General features: G+C 46.0%; 1 protein-coding gene across 5 annotated transcripts in view; it reads left to right on the forward strand.

Annotated features, from left to right (window-relative positions):
* The window catches only part of LOC134535110 (uncharacterized), a 94,193-nt gene that overhangs the window by 18,198 nt on the left and 52,958 nt on the right, over nt 1-23,037 (forward strand). For 3 of the 5 annotated variants that reach the window (XM_063374027.1, XM_063374028.1, XM_063374026.1), the window contains 2 exons: nt 1,615-2,490; nt 3,997-4,161. In XM_063374027.1, coding sequence (XP_063230097.1) covers nt 1,698-2,490; nt 3,997-4,161 — 958 coding nt within the window. In that variant the 5' untranslated portion in view covers nt 1,615-1,697. Of the gene's footprint in view, nt 1-1,614; nt 2,491-3,996; nt 4,162-8,899; nt 8,993-16,553; nt 16,687-23,037 lie in introns of those variants that run through there. The other 2 variants (XM_063374029.1, XM_063374030.1) reach the window with 2 other exon arrangements.

The following is a 23,037-nucleotide window of genomic DNA, read 5'->3' on the forward strand; positions in this document are numbered from 1 at the left end:
CTCAAAAATTCCTCAAAATTCCTCAAAAATGACTCAAAATAACTCAAAAATTACCGTTTTGAGGAAAAATTTCTCGTTTTCTTCCTCAAAAACTCAAAAATTAGGATTTCGATAAACCTCAAAAGTCTTTTGCCTTAGAAAGAACACAGAATTTTAAAAGAGGCTTAAGCATCCATGTCTATAGCCTCCGATAAGCATCCGACATTATCTAGGATTATGACGTCACCGTTTCAAATTTCCGTTACGGCCGCCATATTGAAAATCTTTATTTATTATCCAATTTTAATGGAAAAAAATTTAATTCATAAAAAAATTCAATCACGGTCAAATTTCAAGGCTAAGGTCAAAGTTCAAGGTCATATTTCAAGGTCAAAGTTTCAGGTCAAGGTTAAAGTTCAAGGTCAAAGTTCAATGCTAACAGTATTCTAATAAGTAAATTTTGTGATGAATTTTAAACATTTCTTCATTAAAATCGGATAATAATTAAAGATTTTCAAGATGGCATCCTTAACGATAATAGATACAGTGGTGACATAATTCAAAACGACGGGTGTGGCGTAAGACTTTTTTATTACTTTTTATTGAGAATTTTTAAATACCTACATTAATAAATTACTGGTTTACTTTCGCCGGAAATCGAACCGAGAACCGAAATCGTTTAAATAACCAAACATTGGAAGTAGGCGATTTTTAAAATATTTTTTGGAATTTTTTCGGAATTTCTAGCATTGAAATTACGGATTTTCAAGATGGCGGCCGTAACGAAACATACAACATTAATAAAATTCCAATATGGCGGTCGAAACGTAAAGTGTAACGATGACATCGTACTCAACCAAGATGCCGGGTGTAACGGAACATGCAACATTTATATAATCCAAGATGGCGATCGTAATGCAACAGTGGTTTTAAAGTAATATTTTATTAAATTTTTATTATTCAATTTAATTAATATATATTTTTTATAATTTTTATAAATTTTCCTGATTTTCTAGCTTTAAAATTACGAATTTTCAAAATGGCAGACATGACATGCTAACTGATGATATATACTATGAAAACAGTGGTAGGGGTCAGTCTGCCAGCAGCCACCATGAGGGAAGGATCAGTCGTCATTTATATATTTTTTTGTTCTCACCAGGTTCGAACCAAGGACTCCGAGTTCCATGTCTTAAATGTATGTTTTTAAAAATTTTTATTAAAATTTTATTAATTGAATTTTTTTATGAATTAAATTTTTTTTTCCAATAAAAATAAATAATAATAAATAAAGATTTTCAAGATGGCGGCCGTAACGGAAATTGCAACGGTGACGTCATAATCCTAGATGATGTCAGAGGTTTATCGGAGGCTGTAGACATGGATGCTTAAGCCTCTTTTAGGATTTTGAGTTCTTTCTAAGGCAAAGACTTTTGAGGTTTTTCGAAATCCTAATTTTTGAGGAAGTAATCGAGAAATTTTTCCTCAAAACGGTAATTTTTTAGTCATTTTGAGTCATTTTTGAGGAATTTTTGAATCCAAGATGGCCGCCGTGACGTCAGAGCAATCGGTCATTGACCCGGCACCCATGACGCCCATGTACACACTACTTAATAGTTTATTCCTCTGTTTCAGGTATGACCACTGATGTTCACCGAGCAACGAAGTCAGCGGTAGCTTGAGTCGTCGCTGGGACCGAGAACGGAGTCTGCGGAGGCATGGGCAGCTGCCGGCCCGGCGAGGGCAGCACCAAGAGACACAGGCTCCGGTCATGCCTGTGCCCGGCCGGTCAGCCCCACCGGGCCAGCGTGTTCGGCGACCTGGTGGTGGCGCAGCAGACGTACCCGGACGTGAAGGAGGCGGCCATGTTCTGGCGGGAGCCCCCGAGGGCGCGCCGCCTGGAGAGGCGGTCGTCCCTGGGCGCGGGACCGCTCGCCAGGATGAGGCACGGCGTCGTCAGGTCGCTGTCGGACGAGATCACGCGCGAGGAGTCGACCAGGTCGCGGGTGCTCTGGCGGCAGTGGAGCCACGGCGCGCTGCTGGCGAGGAGGTCCTCCTCGGAGGACGTGATCAGCGAGGAGGGCGAGGGGGGCGCGAGGACGTGGAGCGCCCGGGAGGAGCGGGAGTTCCTCCGCAGGCAGGCGGACGCCGCTGCCAGGAGCCGCAAGCTGTCGGAGGACGTGATCAGCGAGGAGGCCGAGCTGGGCGGTTGGAGCCGCCGCGGCCGACAGGCCTCGCTCCAGGGGGCGCCGTTGTCGCGAGGGTCCTCCGTGGAGGAGCAGGTCCTCAGGAGGAGCTCGGCGGCCGAGGCCGAGGACGGTCGGCGGCGGCGGGCCTCCCAGCTGGTGGACCGCCTGCTGCTCGAGATCTACGGGCGCGACGGGCGGCGGGCGACCAGCGCCGTCGAGTCAGACTGCTGCAGCACCTCGGCCGCCTCGTCCGCCTGCTGGCGCACCGAGGGCTACCGGCCCGGCCAGGAGGCCGGTCTCCGCGCTGCCGTCTGCTCCAGGAGTGAGTCTCAGTCGCACCGAGGCTCCACCGACCAGTCCCTCGCCCGACGACCCTCCGTCTGTCCCGCGAGCTGTTCTGTCCCGCACTGGAGCCGTCCAAGCCCTCTCAAGGCAGATGAGCCACCCGCTTGCTCTCGTCACCAAGGCTTCCCGACTTTATCGCAGCTTATTACCGAGCGAGATGTAGCAAACACCCAGTAGGCAGACGGCAGTAACGTTCAGGAAGGTCTGGCTGCTCAACTCCTGGCGTGACCCGTTGGGTACCGGCTCCAGGGATGTCACAGGAGGAGGCGGTGCAATGACCAGACATGTGGACGATCAGTAGTCAGGTTAGAATCCTCGGATAAGGATTGTGGTTTCCATCTTTTCCTGAGATCTCCCCAAGAAAATGTTTACATTGGTCATTGTTGCTTCCATCCGCTTAATCTTCGCAGAGTTAGTTATTTGTGGTCGTCTCCGGCAGCAGCGGGTCCAGAAGCTCGTGGAAGAGGCTGGGCGGGGGGATCGTAATCAGTAGAGACTGGAAAAATTCGCGGATTCATTTCGCGATTGGCTAAAATTCAAATACTTGTATCTTTGCGATCCTTCTGCTATTGGCACACAGTTTACCTGAAGGACTCTGGGCCAATGAGAGATCCTCAAACAAAGAAGTATCAAATCACAGACAACCCAGTCTATACAACGCTCGAGTCAGCAACCAATGAGAAGAGGATATTAGCTCTAGAATGTAAAGTACTATGGCGTCTATCCTAGAGGTCACTGGAAACGTGAATTTGTTCGGTCCCTAGTAATCAGAAACTGATGCTCCCCAGTCTTTTCTCCTCGGAACCGTTATCTTTTTCCGGTGTAATTTGTGATCAGGAAAAGTGGGCGACGTGATTCTCCATTCCTTCAAGCCCCTCGGATCCGCTGGTCTCTAATGAAGTCACCGTCGGCGAGACGTTGTGGAGAAAACATTTTAAATTAAATGTTTAAATGTCGTCAGTAGATGAAATTAGAAGTTTTTAGAAACCATCACACATTCTCGCTGTTGTCTTGGCCCGGCGACAAATGTCCAAAGTACCACTGGAAGTTTGGTTCAACGCAGACTTGTCCCGCTAGCTGTGCAACCTCGTTGGTTCTTGGACACTGGCAGTGATTGGTTGCTGATGCGAAAGCCGCCAAGCAGTTGGGGAAGCAGTAACTTATAACACACAAGTGGAGGGGGAGGATGTGTCTATTTTATGGACACATACATGTAGCCTATACACACACACCTCAGTCACCAACGATATAACGTGTGTCTATATACTTGGTCAAATAATTCATTAAGATTAAAAATATTAACTGCAACAAAATTAACTATAAAAAAATTTAATATGTGACCAAATGCTTGAATGAACATATATATGACCTGTCCAACAGAGCAACTGCTGTTAGGCAACTACATCAGAGCGATATCTTCCCATGTATCTCCGTGCTTGGATGGTGTGCCAGGTTAGAGCTTGTGGTGTGGCTGTGGTGGCAGGCGTGTCGGAGCTGCGGGTCATGTTGGGCACCCTGCGTCTGGACGTGCAGCTGACAGGCGCCAGGCTGGTGCGGCAGCTGAAGAGGCGGGACCGACTGAAGGCCCGCCAGTCCATCCAGAACAGCGTGCTGACCGCCTACCTGCAGGCCATCTCCGACAAGACCAGTGAGTACTGCCTTCAGCTCCCATGTCCATGTTCTGCTTGTCAAGAGTCCCTTTGAGTCCCTGCTTCCTTCATCCCTGCTTTGAGCAGTAAGACTAGCGACTACTTGCTGCTGTGATAGACAAGACCAGACAGTACATTCATTCTAGCAAGTTTGCTTTTTTTTCTGGCACTAGGCAGTTTTCACGTTATCAGCGCAACAGTGTCACTTTCTGGTCGATTGCTGTCCAGTTTTCATCTAACTGGGTAACATTATGTTTACAAGATTAGTTGGCCTCAAATTATTCAGAGAGCCTCAAATAATCTCTGATCCTGTGATAAAAGTCTCTGCAATATGTACGGTTTGTAGGGTTGTCTATTTCCAAATAAAAATAAAGTGAAATTGGCAAGTCCCCCACCACCCCTGCTCTGCTCTGCGTCGGGCCACAGAGGAATAACTGTAATACTGCTTTCTGTCTCCACTGTCTCCTCTCTGTCTCCTCGAGCAGCAGGGCTGGGGTGGTTTCTCCTGGTCGCTTCTCTCTTGCTGTTGCTGGCGACTAGGTATGCTTTAAACCAATTGGAAAGGCTTTTGGGAGTGTGCAGTTGAAATTGTCTGACTTGTCTAGATGCGTTCTACTAGAAAAAATATACTTCTTGTGTTCAAAACTCGGCTAAAGCAAAACCCGCGAATTCGTCCCTGCAGTCACACTTTGGCACATTTTCGCATGGACACAATGACGTACCAACTCGTGAAGTGTTGTTCCGTTTCCCAGTGCGTGGTGACTTCTCTGGGCAACAGACTCACGGGTAGCAGTGGTAACGTACTAAAGTGATCAGGCGAACAGAGTGCAGCCAAAGTCACGTGGATGTCATACCATTGTTGTTACTTGTAGTTATAATTCATACAGGTAAGTCTGGTGCTTTATTTGTTTTATTTGTTTGGCTTTGGCATGACTATGATATTTATTTGTTAACTCGAGTTGAAGTAATCTATCTGAAGTATTTTCTTTCAGAACAAAATAATTTTTTATTCATATCTAAAGACGGTACCAAATTTACGTAATTTCAAGTAAACATTTTTGACCGTTTTAACTGTAAATACCTCGTTCAAACCTTTAAAACCATCGGCATTAATTAATGACTGATTAGTTATTTTTTTTTTTAACAATTCTATGTATTATGAATGTACACCTGACCAATACTTTTCTCACACAGAACACAGGAGGAAATTTTAAGACCAGAACAACTGTACTTCTACTAAAATATTTTATCGAAATTTTATTTATTTTACATATTAGATAAAATTATGGCATAATTAGACATCCGATTACAAACAGAAAAAAAATATTGAAAAGAGTGAGCACTCATTTTATATTAAAAGTATAGTTTAAAGACATTTCTTTAAGTTTCACAACTAATTATTGATCGTTTAACAATTCTAGCGTTGATCGTAGGCTCTTGTGGCTAAACTTGCCAGAAGACCACCTTCAGCTGTTCATGGCCCTTGAGATGGCTGCAACATAGCTCGGCGAAACGCCGGGAACATTATTTTTTATAATGTGATCTCAACCCCCCTCCCCCAAAAGAAACCCAGAAATTTTAACGTTCTAAATAATTAATCGTATGACAAAGATGCCATGGATGGGCGGTGTCAGGAAGATATCACTGGCTTATCTGCACGCTGTCGGCAAGTGGGGCGACTTTCACTTCTCCACGACCAGGCGCTACAGCTAGACGCAAGATTAGCGTGTGGATATGCCCAACGTGCCTGTACATAATTTCAGAATTTTTTTTGGTCGATAACGTCACATCCTTCGTTGTTTAAGAAGCATAATTCTCCAAAATTGATGCGCGGCATGATAAAATTATGCTTGGCCTACATTAAAAATTAGACCTCTTTCTTCTGCATCTCTCTTTCTGGTGGTCAAACTTTTAGTGCGGGTTTTTCTAATGCTTCTCCAAAAACAGCCGTACAAATATATGCAGTATAACTGAAGCACATCTTAGGCAGTTTAGATTGCACATGAAAATCCTTAGTATTTTTAAATTGTTAATTTTTTTATTATATTTGTTCCTATTTGCTGTGACATAATATCCAGGTTGACATAGTTCGGTTGCGTTAATTTCCTTTGCCTTTTTTTTTCTTTAGGTCCATGATAGAGTTGCCCTGTACAATATTCATTTCACATCTGAAAGAGATTTTGCGAAACTTTGCCGCGAGTACGGGAGTGAACAGTAATAAAGCATTCTTACTCTTTTTGGGCTGGCAAAGTCAAATGTGTATCATTTTTGCTGTATCTTCTCTCTTTTCTGGTGACCACGATCATTTTCGGTATGGTTACCTTTGTGACTAATTGTCATTTAGTATAAGGAAATAACTGTATTTTTAGTGTCGTTCATTTAAACTCCGTGCAGCGGCGATATGATGGCCGATGTACAAGCTGGTTTGCAGTGTTGCTGAAGAGCAAGAAGGGGCGAAGAGGGGGGAATAGGGACAGCACAGCCGCGCCTAGGACAGTGTAGCCGGGCAAATAACAGACTTGCTGGCAGGTACTATGGCCTTGACTTACTTCCTGTCAGCGCTACCACCACGACGACAGCTACAGCCTCCTCGGCGCTGATTCGGGGGAAGTAGCTAAGTCCTCCTGAGCAACTCCGAGCGCTCCATCTAGCAGAGAGAGTAGCGGTGGCGGCTGTCAGGACCCTTTGAGACCCTCCCTCACTCTGGTCTCGCTGCATTCTTTGTCCTAACCTAACTGACCTAGGTGTGTTAGGAAGGGCTCAGGTTAGGAAGGGACAAGCCTATTTATACCCCTTTGGCTCGTTATCCACTCCAAGTGTGTTGTTTGTAAATATGGAAGAAGTGGGGGAAAGAGGAGAGTGTGTGTTGTTGTAAAAGAGGGAAAAAAGGGAGAAATAGGAGAGAGAGTGTTGTATAAAGGGAAGAAGAGGGAGAAAGAGGAGAGTGTGTTTTGTAAAGAGGGAGTGAGATGGAAAAAGAGGAGAGTGAGTGTTGTTGTAAAGGAGGGAAGAAGAGGGAGAAAGAGGAGACAGTGTGTTGTAAAAGAGGGAAGAAAGTTGAGAAAGAAGAGAGAGTGTATTGTTCTAAAAGAGGGAAGAAGAGGGAGAAAGAGGAGAGAGTGTTTTGTTGTAAAGAGGGAAGAATAGGGAGAAAGAGGAGAGAGGGAGTTTTGTTGTAAACATGGAAGAATAGGGAGAAAGAGGAGAGTTTTGTTGTGAAGAGGGAAGAATAGGGAGAAAGAGGAGAGAGATAGAGTCTTGTTGTAAACATGGAAGAATACTGGAGAAAGAGAGAGAGTGTTGTCTGTAAAGAGGGAACAAGAGGGATAAAGAGGAGACAGAGCGGACAAGAGGGAGAAAGAGATAGTGCCACTCGGCAGGTGCGCGGACTGAACCAGCCCTGCGCCGCGCGCCTGTGTAATCAATATAGCGGCGTCAGGGCGCGTGCGCCGCCGCTCTGCCCCTCCACGGCACTCGAGGGCCAAGTGTCGCACGAGTGTGCCGTAGTTGCGGTACGCGTGAAAATATTTGTGGCGCGAGTACCACGAGTGTCGTACCCGCACCGCAGTTACAGGCCCTGCTTCCCCTCCCTCAGAAGAATTCCGCAACTCTCTGAAGTTGCGCATTTGTGCGTCGTTCAAAACAGGAGTGGGAGACAGCCGGAGATGCAGAGAGGACAGACAGAGGAAGGAAGTGTTTGTGAGGAAGGGGGAGGGGTTGAAATTAGGGGCGGAATCACATGTCATGTGACCAAGCCAGGAAGTATAGCAGTGATGGGACTAGCACCCGTAGTATCAGGCATTGAGAACAAAGGTGGTGACTCTTCCTTTAACAAAAGTTGTTATTATTCCTCCTAAAAATTTACAAAAATTACGTTTCTGAATATGTGTTATATATATCTTATTTAATTCTCAGTCTGGCATATGTCTCGATGCCATGAGTCCACAGGCTTATGTTTTCCATACCGCAGGTTTGACCTGCCATGGTTCGAATCACCTCACCTAAGTATTTAAAAAAAATCAAGTTTAATAAGTTTATAAAAGTCATAACAACACTAGTAAGTATGGGAACATCGAACTAACATGCATGAGACAGAACAACTCTGGAACTCTCTAAGAAAAAACAGCAGAAACAAAGATCGTGGAGGCAAAAAAAAATGGCGGGGTATATAATCCAAGATGGCAGCCTCAAACAGACGAAAACAAGATGGCGATCCTGACGTCAAGATTCATGATGGAGCCTGGAAAATCAGAATCCAGTATGGTGCCTGCGTTTTCAGAATCCAAGATTACACCTGCAAATTCAGAATCCAAGATGGTGGAATCAATCAGATGGAAGCAAGTTTACAACTGTGATGTTACAACCCCAGATTATGGAATCTAAGATGGTGTACCTGGTCAAGGTCAACAATATGCCATCCGTGGTAAAGGTCAAGTTCATCAAAAATGTCCGCCGTGGTGTCAATACACAATATGACAGACATCAACACTGCCACCGGCACTAGGCGACGAAGTAACTATGATGTACACTAATTTCATTGTTTAGTTTTGCGGTCATATGTGACAAAAAAAGGTTTGGTGTTGAGATAGATTTTTAACGAGCGAATCCCCCATGCGCCCTGGTTGGCGGGGAGGCAGTGTACCATACTTATCGGGCGGGGCGGTAGTTATGGCACTCGGAATACTGGAGGGGCGGCGACAGCTGCTTGGCCCGGTGTTCGGGCAGTGCGCGGGACATGGCGGCGGGGGCAGGCGGCTGAGGCGCGCATGTTCGCGGCGCTGCACCTGCGCGGCCTCCACAGCAGGCTGGCGCGCGACTCTAGGCGGCGCGGTGAGTGACACGAACACTCTGCTCCCTGGCAGCTAGTGTGACCCCGCTCCCTGGCAGCGGCGAGCATGCCCCGCTCCCTGGCAGCGGAGAGTATGCCCCGCTCCCTGGCAGCGGAGAGCATGCCCCGCTCCCTGGCAGCGGAGAGCATGCCCCGCTCCCTGGCAGCGGAGAGCATGCCCCGCTCCCTGGCAGCGGAGAGCATGCCCCGCTCCCTGGCAGCGGAGAGCATGCCCCGCTCCCTGGCAGCGGCGAGCATGCCCCGCTCCCTGGCAGCGGCGAGCATGCCCCGCTCCCTGGCAGCGGCGAGCATGCCCCGCTCCCTGGCAGCGGCGAGCATGCCCCGCTCCCTGGCAGCGGCGAGCATGCCCCGCTCCCTTGCAGCGGTGAGCATGCCCCGCTCCCTGGCAGCGGCCAGCATGCCCCGCTGTCTGGCAGCGGCCAGCATGCCCCGCTCCCTGGCAGCGGCGAGCATGCCCCGCTCCCTGGCAGCGGCGAGCATGCCCCGCTCCCTGGCAGCGGCGAGCATGCCCCGCTCCCTGGCAGCGGCCAGCATGCCCCGCTCCCTGGCAGCGGCGAGCATGCCCCGCTCCCTGGCAGCGGCCAGCATGCCCCGCTCCCTGGCAGCGGCGAGCATGCCCCGCTCCCTGGCAGCGGCGAGCATGCCCCGCTCCCTGGCAGCGGCCAGCATGCCCCGCTCCCTGGCAGCGGCGAGCATGCCCCGCTCCCTGGCAGCGGCGAGCATGCCCCGCTCCCTGGCAGCGGCGAGCATGCCCCGCTCCCTGGCAGCGGCGAGCATGCCCCGCTCCCTGGCAGCGGCGAGCATGCCCCGCTCCCTGGCAGCGGCGAGCATGCCCCGCTCCCTGGCAGCGGCGAGCATGCCCCGCTCCCTGGCAGCGGCGAGCATGCCCCGCTCCCTTGCAGCGGCGAGCATGCCCCGCTCCCTGGCAGCGGCGAGCATGCCCCGCTCCCTGGCAGCGGCGAGCATGCCCCGCTCCCTGGCAGCGGCGAGCATGCCCCGCTCCCTGGCAGCGGCGAGCATGCCCCGCTCCCTGGCAGCGGCGAGCATGCCCCGCTCCCTGGCAGCGGCGAGCATGCCCCGCTCCCTGGCAGCGGCGAGCATGCCCCGCTCCCTGGCAGCGGCGAGCATGCCCCGCTCCCTGGCAGCGGCGCCTGCGCCTGCGGTTTTATCTTTTTGATTGGTTGCTACCTGCAAGGCAGCCATTGTTTTTATTTGGCCGGACCATTCAGTTCGCTTTTGCTTCCTCACTGGATTTCTGTGATTCTTGTGCTTTCAGTAGACATGTACCAGAAAGAATCTCAACCAATCAAAAAGCCGATGCCACAGTGTTCAACTCTCATCTAGTCTAGAAATATTTTCGAAAAATACATGCCTTTACAATTGTTTTATAGCATTAGACGACTTTCTAAACTAAATCTATCAGAGTTCTTGAACCAGGCTGCCAAACATCATCCCTCAAACCCGTGTATTTCGTTTATCATTTTGTGTTTAGATACTTCACTAAACACTGTGGCTTTTTCTTACTTATATGGTGGATAATTAGCGTCCGGAAAAATAAGCAAATTCATCTTTCGATGGGCAATATTCAACAATTCATATCTTTGAGATGCTTCTGCTGTGGCTCTCAGTTTATATGGAGGACTTTGGGCAAATGATAGTACCTGTCCCAAAGAAGTGTCGAATCACAGGCAACCCAGTCTGGACAACTTTCAGTCAGCAGCCAATGAGCAGGGGTTATTTGTTCAAGTATTTAAAGGACTGTGGTGTCAATTGTAGAAGACACTTAATCCGCGAGTTCTTCGGGTCTCTGGTTATTGAGAATCATGGACCTTCAGTAGTTCAGTAAACTAAATTCCTGTTGGCCCAGTCAATGCGGTAAAATATACTTCTCACTGACCATAGCCTTTATTACAGTTGTAACAAATTTTGTTTGAAGGTCTAGCAAATAGTAGAATCTTCCCGCGCCTAAAATGTTACATTTAGGCGTTAATTTATCCTCCACAGCAATCCTCTAGCTCCGTCGCTCGGCTAGACACTTTTTCGGAACACGAGTTGTGTTACTTCTCAGCTCGTGTTGCTCCCTCTCGGCGAGCGAGGGCAGCAGCTGTTTCCGACGTTCAGCACAGCGACCGCATTGCCATTGGCCAGGTCTCTATGCTAATCACAGGCATAGTCATTGACATAGTCACCGGCATAGTAACAGACCTGGTCACTGGCATAGTATCTGACCTTGTCACTGACCTAGATACTAGTCACTGGCAGTAACTGACCTAGTCACTTGCATAGTCACTGGCCTAGTCACTAGTCACTGGCTGCCACTGTCCTAGTCACTGGCAGTTACTGATGTAGTCACTGACCTAGTCACTGAGGTAGTCACCTGCATAGTCACTGATCAGTCACTGGCATAGTCACTGACCTGGTCACTGGCATAGTCTGGCCCAGTCACGGACCTAGCCACTAGTCACTGGCAGTTACTGACCTAGTCACTTTCAGTCACTGACCTAGTCACTGACCTAATCACTGGCAGTTACTGACCTAGTCACTGACCTGGTCACTGGCATAGTCTCTGGCCCAGTTACTGACCTAGTCACCTGCATAGTCACTGATATGGTCACTGGCATAGTCTCTGGCTTAGTCAATAGTCACTGACCTAGTCACTGGCAGTCACTGGCATGTCAGTGAATTAGTCACTGGCTTGGTCACTAGCAGTGTGTTCCCTCGACCAGCTCAGCAAGGCCATGCATCGAGCAGTCAAATTGTCACGCTAAACACAGCTACTCCTGGACACGGTGTTAGTAAAACCTCAACCTCGCATTTTCACTGTTCGCAGTTGCTACAGACAGCGATAGTTGCTTCTGCAACTGGTTCACAGTTCATGTCATCAGGGGCGAACGCAAGGGGGTGGGGGATAGACTAATTAAAAATATTTATATCTTTGCGATGCTCCTGCTGTTGGCTAACGGTCCACCTGGAGGTACTCTGGGCCAATGGGAGACCCTCAGACAAGGAAGTGTCGAATCACGGACAACCCAGTCAGCAGCCAATGAGCAGGGGATATTTGCCCGAGTATGTGGATGAATGTGGAATCTATACAAAAAGTCCCTGAAATTCTAATGTTTCCAGTCTCTACTAATAATTTATAAGTAGTTTGATTCGTAACTTTGAATTGTAAGCTTTTATAGGTGTAGTTTCTTCTCGTGCATTAGTGCAGTGAAAGTCCGAACAAAGTCATGTATGTAGCACGGCCAGAGAACCTGTACACTACAGCGAGGGTGTAGGATGGCTGAGGGGGACAGGGGTACAGACGCCACGCCCTGGTTGGCGGTCGTCCTGTCTCTCCCCCCCCCCCCCCCCCCCCGTGCTCCAACCTCGCAGCGCCCTCGAGTCCATGTGGTCCCTGTGGCGCCTTCATCCATTCATTCTTTCAGGGCGCTAACTGTGGTTAGACACAGAAAAATTTCTCTCCAGGATAGACTCCACAGTCCTCTACATACTCGAGCAAATATGAGTCGACCAATTCCAATCACCACTTTGTGCTTCATAAGTGATTTCCCAGAAAATAGGAAAAAACAGTATTTGTTCTCTGGAGATGTTACGACTAATGGAATGTTTACTTAGCTGTTTAGATTTAATAGGTGGCATGTACCCATAAGGGAAATAAAAATTAAACAGCTAGTTTTTGAGAAATTTCGATTTAAATGTTGGACAAAGTGGAGTTTGGAAATATCAGAGAGACAAAGTGGTATTTGGAGCAGTACATGTTGGAGAAAGTGGCTAATAGAAACACGTATTTTCTTCTCGATATAGTAATGATATTTTATTGCACAGTTTTAAACACACAAACATTGAAAAACAAAGTAATAGTTGTAAATTAAAAAGAAATGTTGAAAAATCTTGCCGCAATATATTTGAAGCTATTATGACAAGGTCGTAAAACAACAACATTAAAACAATACATTCATAATTAAAATAAAAGAAAACATTTAAACCTTAGCCCCTATTCAAGAAACAAGAATAACAATGAATATTAATGACAGTGTATGCAAATAATCAATTTCACCAAATCAACAATGTTTAATTGACTGCTACACATGCAGTTCTTCAGATTCTTCCATTGGTTCGTCTTCTGCATCACTTTCATGTTCAATGATTGTATGAACACTGTCAACACTTACTGACTGATATAATTGCAAGTAGAAGTTCAGGTGGTTTTCAGATTCTTTCCACTTGCTCCCAAAGTGTTTACACAAAAGATTGTTAATGTCCTTCAGCTTACTGCCTTTAATCTGAACATCAGATTCCAGAACCTCGGGTGTTAAATCTGAGAGTGTAACACCACGTTTCAAAACACTTCGCCCTTGTCCTAGGTCTGTTCTATAAAAACACTCCCCTCGAACGAGAATCAATGCTGAGTTCTTGCACGATCTCGTTAAGATAAATCTCTTACACTGGGAAAATCTAAAATGCCATGACTGTGTTGGTTTTATTACACGAGTTACAGCTTCCTTCCAGTCAAAAAATTGAAAATGTTCTTTTGGACGAAGCAAAGTACCATGATTACTCAAAATTGTGTAATATTCATCAGGAAGCACAATTCTGTCAAGTTTGTTCAATTCTCTCTCTATTCTGCCAAATATTCTATCAGGTGGAATGTAGGAGTGACCTGTGACGGGAAAAACAACAGAACTTGCTGAACGTGTTGTGGAGCTTGATTAAGCCATTTACTTGCCATTCCAATAAGGGTTCAGTTTTTATTTTGACCACTACAGCCATCAGCGAAAAGACGAACTGTAGCAATACCCGTAATATCTGTATTTGTTAATCTATTAAACACAGCAGAGGCGATCTAGTTCGACGCTTTTGGGAATTCATTTTCAGACCATGAATAAATGAATGTGTTTCTTTGATTTTGTGGGGATTTCGATGTTCCTTGGCATACTGTGAAATTATAAATATTTAATTGACGACTATAGTAGCTAGCTTGATCAGGAAGTTTTGGCAGGATCAGATTTTTCTGACAATCGAACGAAAATGTCAGTTCACCCGGTTTTTCTTCTGCTAAAAGCAAACAGATGCCCTCATCACTTGATAAAAGAATACAAAACATAAAGCACAACAGCTGTCGCTATAAGTCATCATAGATAACACAAAACACAATGAAAACGAGACCAAACAAAATAATAAACAAGACTTTTATAGTCTAAACATGAAATACAGACATTCATTTGGAGGAACTAGACAAAGCTGGTTTTGGAATATTATTCGGTACACCAAAATGGCAGCCATTACACAATGTCTGGACAAAGAGTGTTATGGAATGCAAAACAGACGTGGACAAAGTGTGATGTGTAAATAAAACAGAACTGGACATAGTGGGTTCTGGAAATGTTTACAGTTTTACACATCCATTTTCTAAGGGACAATGTCGAGTTTGGCAATTCTTTTTTGCTGATTCCCATAGATATGACTACAGAGAATATTCTTTGTGGCATTATCTCAATTTTTTACACTTTTTGGACAAAGTGGTTTTTGGAAATGGTCGACTCATATCCTCTAATCACTGGCTCCTCAAAATTTTTGCATATCGCGAAATGAATCCGCGAATTTTTCAGGTCTCCTACTAATTATTAAGATCTATTTTGCCACCGAATGGATTCCCGAAATTCTAGAACATCTCTTTATTTCCGGTTGAGTTAGTCTTGCCAGTATATCCAGTATATTGGATAACCTTGTTACTCACCTAATGAATGCGAGGACGACACCAGCAATGCTGATACACCCTCTCCTCTGGCAGGCTCCGCTGCATCGCCAGCCAGAGCCACAGTCTCACCCCGCCTTGCCGCTCCCTCTAGCCGGAGGTAATAACCTGTCGGGGGGACTATTCATGGGGCGTAATACCGCGACCCGCGCGCCAATATCGCGGTGGAAGTCCCTCCCCCTCCTCCGGTGATGGGGGTTCGCCCCTGTCACATGATTGCGAGAAGCGCTCCCTCTCCACATCACCGGGTCCATATGATGCTCCGGGGGCGGGGACAGCCATGCGACATGTCCATCACCATGCTGCAAACCTTCTACAATGGCCCACGTGTTAATTGTAGGAACCACAAAAACTCTTGGGTTCAGTGACCTCCAGGGTGGACTCCACGATCCTCTGCACACTCGGGCAAACGTCACCTGTTCATTGGCTGCTGACTTGTGAGACATCTCAACTGGGGTGACTAGTGATTCGATACTTGTTTGATTGAGGATCTATAATTGGCCCAGAGTCCTCCAGATTAACAGTGAACTAATAGCAGGAGCACCAAAAATGTTTAATTATTTGAATTTTAGCATATCATGAAACTAAGCCATGAATATTTTCAGTCCTCAGTTACTTGGCGCTAATCAGAAGGGATGGAAGCCAATAACTAGGGAATATAAACTTTTGAGGGTCCACTCCTGCATCATTGGCCTTCGAAAACTTGGGCTGATGCAATTAGCTCATCGGCTGTTATGTTTGTGAGTGTGGAGTGCAGTGCTCGTGATTCGGCACTTCTTCAGCGGCAGCTTGCTATTGGTACAGAGGTCTTCGCATGAGCTGCTGGACAATCAAGTTGTAGCACAAAGGTACAGAGCCTGTCGCTAAATGAATCCGCGAACTCTTCCCGTCTCAAATTGTAACCAATAAAAATGTAAATGTTGCAACCACGAGCATAAAATAGCTGAATCTGAAATCAATCAAGAGTTCCCGTGAAATAAAACAGATGGTAACCATCGGACTTTATAAAACACTGTAGCATCGTCTGTGTTTCGCGATCGGTTGAGATCCTTCCAGATCCACATCTGCTGTCGGCGCACGAACCACAACTATGAGAGGAAGCAAACATGTCCTGAATGGCCCGGCCAAACAAGGCAATAGCTTCTCTTGCAGGCGGAAGCCAATCTCAAGGAAAAAACCACTGCCGCGGGCGTACCTTCTTGCAGTCTAGTGAGCAGTCATAACTGTCACTTCTTATACATAGAGGAAATCGAAATTCGAGGAACTAAGCATACTGTGTTTGTGATTCTGCTGGTGACTAGACCAATGATGGTGCCGTTGGACTTGCGTGATTCGCCCGAAGATAACTGAACTCTAACGAAAACTGTTCCACCAACTAACGGAGTGGCCTGCAATTATTCCACTAATATCGTGACATTTTCCGTGAAGTATAACTGTGATTAGTTACACCTACCTAGAGACCGGAAAAACTCGCGGTTTCAATACCGTTTTAGGATAGGCTTCGCATGTCTCCACATGCTCGAGCGAATATTCCCTGTACATTGGCTTATGACTTGTGAGACATCTCCACTGGGTTGCCAACTACTTGATACTTCTTTGCCGGAGGTACTCTCATTGGCCCAGATTCCTCCATGCGAACCGTGAACCAAGAGCAGATGAATCGCAAAGGTCTGAAATCAAAATTTTAGTCAATCTCGAAATGAATCCGCGATTGTTTCCGATCTCTGGTTATACATGGACAAAAATGGTTTTTTGAAACTCTCTTCGGGGCCGCTGGTCACTAGGCAGTCCTCGCGGGACTAGACCTCGGCCCCAGCTGCCGCCGGCCCAGGTGATGCCAGCAGGTGGCACGGATGAGTGGCTTCTTCAACTCACTGAGGAACCTCGCAGCCTCTGCAGGCACGTCCACACGACAGGGTAAGCCAGCCCCGCTTCCCTTTATCTCCCTCGCTCACTAGCTGGTCCATGGCCTCCAGGACTCTCCAGCTCTCCGCGGGCCCGTCCAGACCCAGTGTATGCCAGCCACGCTTCCCGAACATCTCCCTCGCTCACTAGCTGGTCCATGGCCTCCATGACTCTCCAGCTCTCCGCGGCCCCGCCCAGACCCAGTGTAAGCCAGCCCCGACTCCCGATTATCTCCCCTGCTCACTAGCTGTTTATGTTGTCGATTCCCCTCCCTGTAGGTACTTAATGTACAGTTTTTGAAACCCCACAGTTAAACAAAACAATTAAAAACTGTAAAGGTTACCGTCTGAGGGCGAGAGGTCTGAGGGTTCAGGGTGAGAGGGCGATAGCCAAGGGCTCAGTGCGTGCGAGGTCGCACTATCGCGCGGGCATCTCTCGCCCTGGTGTAATGGAGCTGCCGGCCGCCTGCAAAGTGCCAGTGGTCTCTTGCATGAGCCCGCCGATATGGCCGCGCTGCCCTCAACCCGCCGGCTCATGTTTTATGGATGCGCCAGGCTCCCGACAGTTAATAACCGGCCTCGCCTTATTGTTATCAAGGCCCTGTTGTAACTCCGAGCTCCGCGACTACAGGAACTAGTTTAAGAGTTTATAATAATCAAGTAAGGAGGAAATAAGAAGTTTCCAAAACCAAGACTTTTTCCCTTCGGAATCACAGTTTTGTCATCAGCCAGTAAAACTACAGACATTATGTAATGATTAATTCAATGTGTATCAAAGTACAGAAATCTGTCCTGTGTCGTTCCCGTTAATACCCTCGCGATACCAGTATGTACACGAATGCAAGACTTTTTTTGTTACTTAGCAACAATATATAACTCTTAGTTTTCGTCTTTTGGATTTCCCAATGGATAAAAACTTTTCAATGCCTAAACAACAAACCAATGGCAGAGTAACAAAGAGTGCAACATTATAGAGTTAAAATATTGCGACCATAATGGAAATAACAACATTCTAGAGTACAAGCTGGGTGTTGTAACAAAAAATGGTGACCATAACAAAATGTGCAACATTCTAGAATTCAAGATGGTGGAATGTTCTTGAAATCAAAATGGCGGAATCCAAGATGGCGGATGCTAAATGGCCACTGGGGTCAAGGTCATCCAAGATGGCCTCCGAGACATCACAAACCAATATGGCGGAAAACACCTCTACACCTCAACCAGTCATCAGTTTTCAGTGCCCCTAAACCAAAACTACTAATATTGTTTGTTGATTTAAGATTTATTTTGGTATTACATCATGACTGCTTAAACTGTATGTCATAAAAACCCTCAATAAAGGACAAAATAGACGAAACATCAAACACACACGAAAAACCAAATTAGCCGAAGTAAAAAAAAAACATAGCATAGAAAGATTCGTGGAATGAATTAGTCAGAAAAATATTACATCACAGAAAAACATATGGGCTGACAACGACGAGACAGTTGCAACAAGAACAGTAAATAACGACAATAAACGACCTTGGGCGACACAGTGACGAACAGACGAACCCAACGATGATACTTAACAGATACGAGGTTTGTTTGAAAAGTTTCCGACCTCAACATGAAGATGGCGGCACTCTCCAACTAAAATTGGGGAATGTGTTTGTTCATGCTTTGGAATGTACTATCTGAAAGTTCAGCCATTTTGGATACCCATTGAATTTTTAACAATCGTTTGCATAAGTCGATGCGCACAACTTTTGAAAGGCAATACGCCTATGCTAAATTAACATATCGGGACTCTGCAACATCATATACCACAGTACTATTTTGGGCAGTTGAACATTGCTGTACCAGCTTGGGTGACGATTAACTTTTGCGACAACAAAAACTTCGAAGGGGGATTAGTTCCAAAAAAAGGGAAAGACTTCCTTTGGCCGGGAAAGTGGTGGAGACTGTTTTCTAGGATAGACATGAAACTGTCTTAATTATCTCGAGACAAAAAAAGACAGATGAATTACTATGCATCATTACTTGTCAAGCTGAAGGCATAAATTGCAGAAAAAAGTCACATTTGCAGAAACAAAAAAGAATTTTTTCGCCAAGACAGTGCACCAGCTCACACCTCAGCAGTGGCCATTGCGGTTTGACCTACCTGACCACCCTCCTCACTCACCAGGTCTACAGCCAAGAGACTTTTATTTTTGTTCCCTATGCCAGAAGTTGCGCTCGGAGGACAGAGATTTTAGCCGAATAAGGAGGCCATCACCATCATGAACAACTATTTTGCAGAGATAATTGTTAAAAAACAAATGCGCGTCCAAAATGGCTAAAATTTCAGAGGGTTCGTTCCATAGCATGAGCAAAAACATTCCCAAATCTTTTTTTACGAGTGCTGCCATTTTTCCTGTTGAAGTTGGAAATTTTTTCAGACTCCCCTCGCAATGTGGACAACACAGATACGCCAGGCGAACCCAGTAAACTTTCTAAGACAGCAGTCGCGTCTTTTCGGGAACTGAGATTCATCTGTTCTGGTCCTCAGGCACAGTATTCCCCATTGCCATTGCAGGAACCATTCAAAGAACCTATTTATTTTGTGTTACTATTACGATCATGGTCTCTTGTAATTAGCCAGGATATGTCTCTGAGAATTCATTCCCGCGAAGAACGTCGCTTCAGAAGCTCTGCCTGCAAGGGGAAAAAAAGAGGGGGTAATCTGGAGTCTGGGTTTTTAATCGAGGGTGGATTATTTCGCGCCGTCTCCCGCGGCGAGCTGAGGCAATCCGGCCGGCAGCTCGGAGCTGCAGTGCGCCCCAATTAGGTTGGTATCGATTCCCTCGCGAGGGGGAGGGGAACCTGAGCCCGGGGTGGCACCATTAATTTTGTTTAATATCTTTCAAAGTTGTCAGCACTTCCCCCCTCCCCTCCGCATCCCCAGGAAGTGATTCTCGCTCGGACCTCTCCAAACAAATCCTGGAAACGCCTGCAGGCAGTAAATATTGACTCAGATATTAAAATGTATCGTTTACCCGAATCGTACTTTTATCTCGAAGTATGAATACATGTAGCTGGGATTCTGATTGTTTATGAGCCACCGAATTACCGCATATTTTGAAAGAGGAATAATTTTTAAACCATCACAAAAAAAAATTTCGTCATTGTATTTATTAAAACTGCGAGATTTTGACGAATCCTTTTTCTGGTTGGAACAACTTCAGCAACATTAATTATTTTGTGTTTCTTTTATGATCACGCCATAGAAGCCCCTGCGAGTGTTTATAAAAAAGAATTACGAACAAATTTATGTATGAAATGAGATGATTTCTTGCCAGTTCCATTAATACTGGCTGGAAAAAATAATGGGTTAAATGTTCTCCAGGAAAGACTTCACAGTGCTGTGCACACTCAGGCTAACGACACATTTCCATTGAGTTCGGACATCTCAACTGGATTTTCGTGGATTCGCTACTTCGTCGACTGATGGTTTATCATTGGCTCAAAACCCTTCATTCAAATTTCGGGCCAATAGTAGAAGCAGCACGAAGGTTAAAATAGTCTTAACTTCAACCTACCGTGAAATACATCCATTATTTTCCTTCGGTCTCTCTAGCAGAGGCCGATTCCTAGCGGTAGGAATTTTTCGCGGGAAAAAAAATCAGACCGCGCATTAGACTGCAATGAGACATGCCGGTACCAGCGTTTTCTTCCTTGTGATTGGTTGCCGTCTTCAAGAGCAGCCATTGCCTCACTGCCACTGATTTGCTGTGATTCGTGTGCTGGCGATACACACTTATATGAAATAAACCCAACAAATCACACACAGCTAGTCTCAAAATCCTTTCGCGAAAAACACACACACCTAGTTATTGGTTTGGACTTTTCCGGAGCATGTTCCATCAGTCACTCGTTCGTTGCCCTCCTTTTCACGCCATTAGGGATGTAATTTCATAGTAATATGTTACCTGTGGTTAAATTGAGTAACAAACATACACACGAACTTTCCCCTTCCCATTCCTTGCGCGGTTCCCCCACCTGGCGGCCAATGAGAGCGCGGTTTAGGCACGCGTTGGCGAGTCAACCTAGGGTTTGGAAATACACGTCCGGCTGGACCACGCAGCTTAGAGTGTGTGGACTGAGGCCGTAGAGCCCTTCGACATTCAACGTGAGCTCTAAAGCGAATACTTTGATGAAGTATCTAGAGAAGAATGAAGCTTTTAAATGGATCTCTGGCGACCTACTGGTATTTTTCCGAAGTGTTCCCAGAAACACGAAAGTTTTGTGGAAATTCGTCACGGAGACTATGCAGACAGAAATAAGCGTGACATTGCAGTAACCAAATGTAGCGAGGCTCTTCCCGAGATCGCTGGCTACCAGTGCATCGTGTGTGAGGTGTCCGGCACATGACCTTGCCTTCATCAGCGGTCACCCCCACCCTCCTCCTGCCAGCAGATCGCGGCACTGCGCTGGTTGCACTGCAGCGACCTCCAGGCACTACAGAGACTGCTGCCAGACTGAGTATTAATCCGCACAATACCAATGACTGTGTTATTGAATGACGACAGTGGATGTGAGAGCGCAGACGTGCTGCACGCCACTGGCCCAGGTACAGCACGCGGCAGGCTCGCCCGGGAAGCCCCTCAGGCCTGCTGACGTCACCGCCCAGTGGGGGCAGTGGGGGGCAGTGGGGGGCAGTGGGGGCAGTGGGGGCAGTGGGGGCCAGTGGGGCAGCGAGGGTGTCTTCCGGGTATCGACCGTGGCGCCTCCACCGCAACTGCTGTTTTTATTTTAATCATTTAAGCCTTTACTTTATGAAGTAAAACAAATGCAGTTGCGATAATAATTTCAGTACAACGAAATTAAAAAATATATATTAGCAACAAATTAAATTTTATTTACATAATAGTAAATGCAACACCGGTTTAAAATATTAATTTTACAAAGATGCCACTTCGGGTATGAATGAAAAAAAAATAATAATTAAAAATTGCAGTGTTATCATGTACTGTGTTGACGCTCGCATAGTTGGCAAAACCAAAACGAATGAAGGTAGGGAAACAACATTCAAGAAGATAGCGTGCATTGTTCAGTGTCCCAGTCGGTAGGCACGAGACTAGTGAATGCACATGTGGCAACGCTGTGACTCCAGCGGCAACAATGCCTCCAGCAGTTGGCCCGAGGGTGTGGGGGTTGGGGGGGAGGCTGCTGGTCGATATCTAAAAACAGGCATTGCCTCTGCGAACACCTCATTCACGAGTCTAGTCGAACAAGAGGTGGCTGATAAGTGATTCAGGGGCCACGCTATCAGAGAGCTGTCACAGTCTGGTTGAAGGCAAACTCGCTTAGTCCATATCGGCAACCCTGCCTCGCAACGGCTTGGCAACCCTGCCTCGCGACAGCGACTCTGCCGTCGCCTTGGTGTCCCGTGCAAAGCCGTGTTCACAATTGAAGTCTTACTGTTGATTTCAGACATTGACATTGCCCCATGTATTCGACACTTGATGATAGTGCTAGTAAATAACTATATTAACTACGGAATGTTCATCCCGTCACGTTTAGAGCATAAATATGTTAAGTAGTATCAAGTCCAACTTAATACTATATAATTTTTAAATATCACGTTTGGAACTTTTTCTGATTAAACATTTTTTAAATCTTATTAGAGCTGACAACAAACGAGCAACGGTTAGGATATTTTTACCTAACTCGCTTAGTAATTCAATTAATTATTCTTGTTTGTAAAATAAGTACAAACTCATGTTTGAGGTTCGTTGTTCACGGAATTTTTCAAGTATACGATGGTTACACAATTTCAGCATTTTTTTTTTAAATTTATTTTGGATGATTTTCAATTAGTGGTGTTCTGGCGTCCTTTCCAGCTAACTAAATCTATTGTATTAATATCCAGATTTAAGTGATAAATTATGTTTTACTTACTATCGCTGGATAATAAACTCGAAGTACATACAGTACAGTTTTGAAACTCTTACGTGGGACTCATTAGATTGTGTCACTACAGATAAATTAATATATAAATTAAGTTGGGTTATGAAATATTTTTATTTAACCGTTATAAAAACGAGAAAAAAGTACATTTATTGCTAGTTAGAGCATGAATTAATTTGTAAAGCTTGAATTACACCTGAGGATTGTAATATTTCTTCCCACAATTTATTTTATAAATATAAACAGTACTCTAGACCCGCCAAAATACCATCTTCCTCAACTCTCATTGGCTGTTGCGAATCCGTAGGATCGAAAACATGGCTGTCAAATCTTGTGACACGAGCTGCTGTTACTGTTATTTTTTCTATTGTGCACCCAGCTTAACTGTTTCCGTGGCGGACACTGGCATTTTTTTCGGAAGGGGTAGAGGGAT

The sequence above is a fragment of the Bacillus rossius genome, chromosome 8, assembly GCF_032445375.1.
Source record: "Bacillus rossius redtenbacheri isolate Brsri chromosome 8, Brsri_v3, whole genome shotgun sequence".
In the NCBI taxonomy this organism is placed as follows: Eukaryota; Metazoa; Arthropoda; class Insecta; order Phasmatodea; family Bacillidae; genus Bacillus; species Bacillus rossius.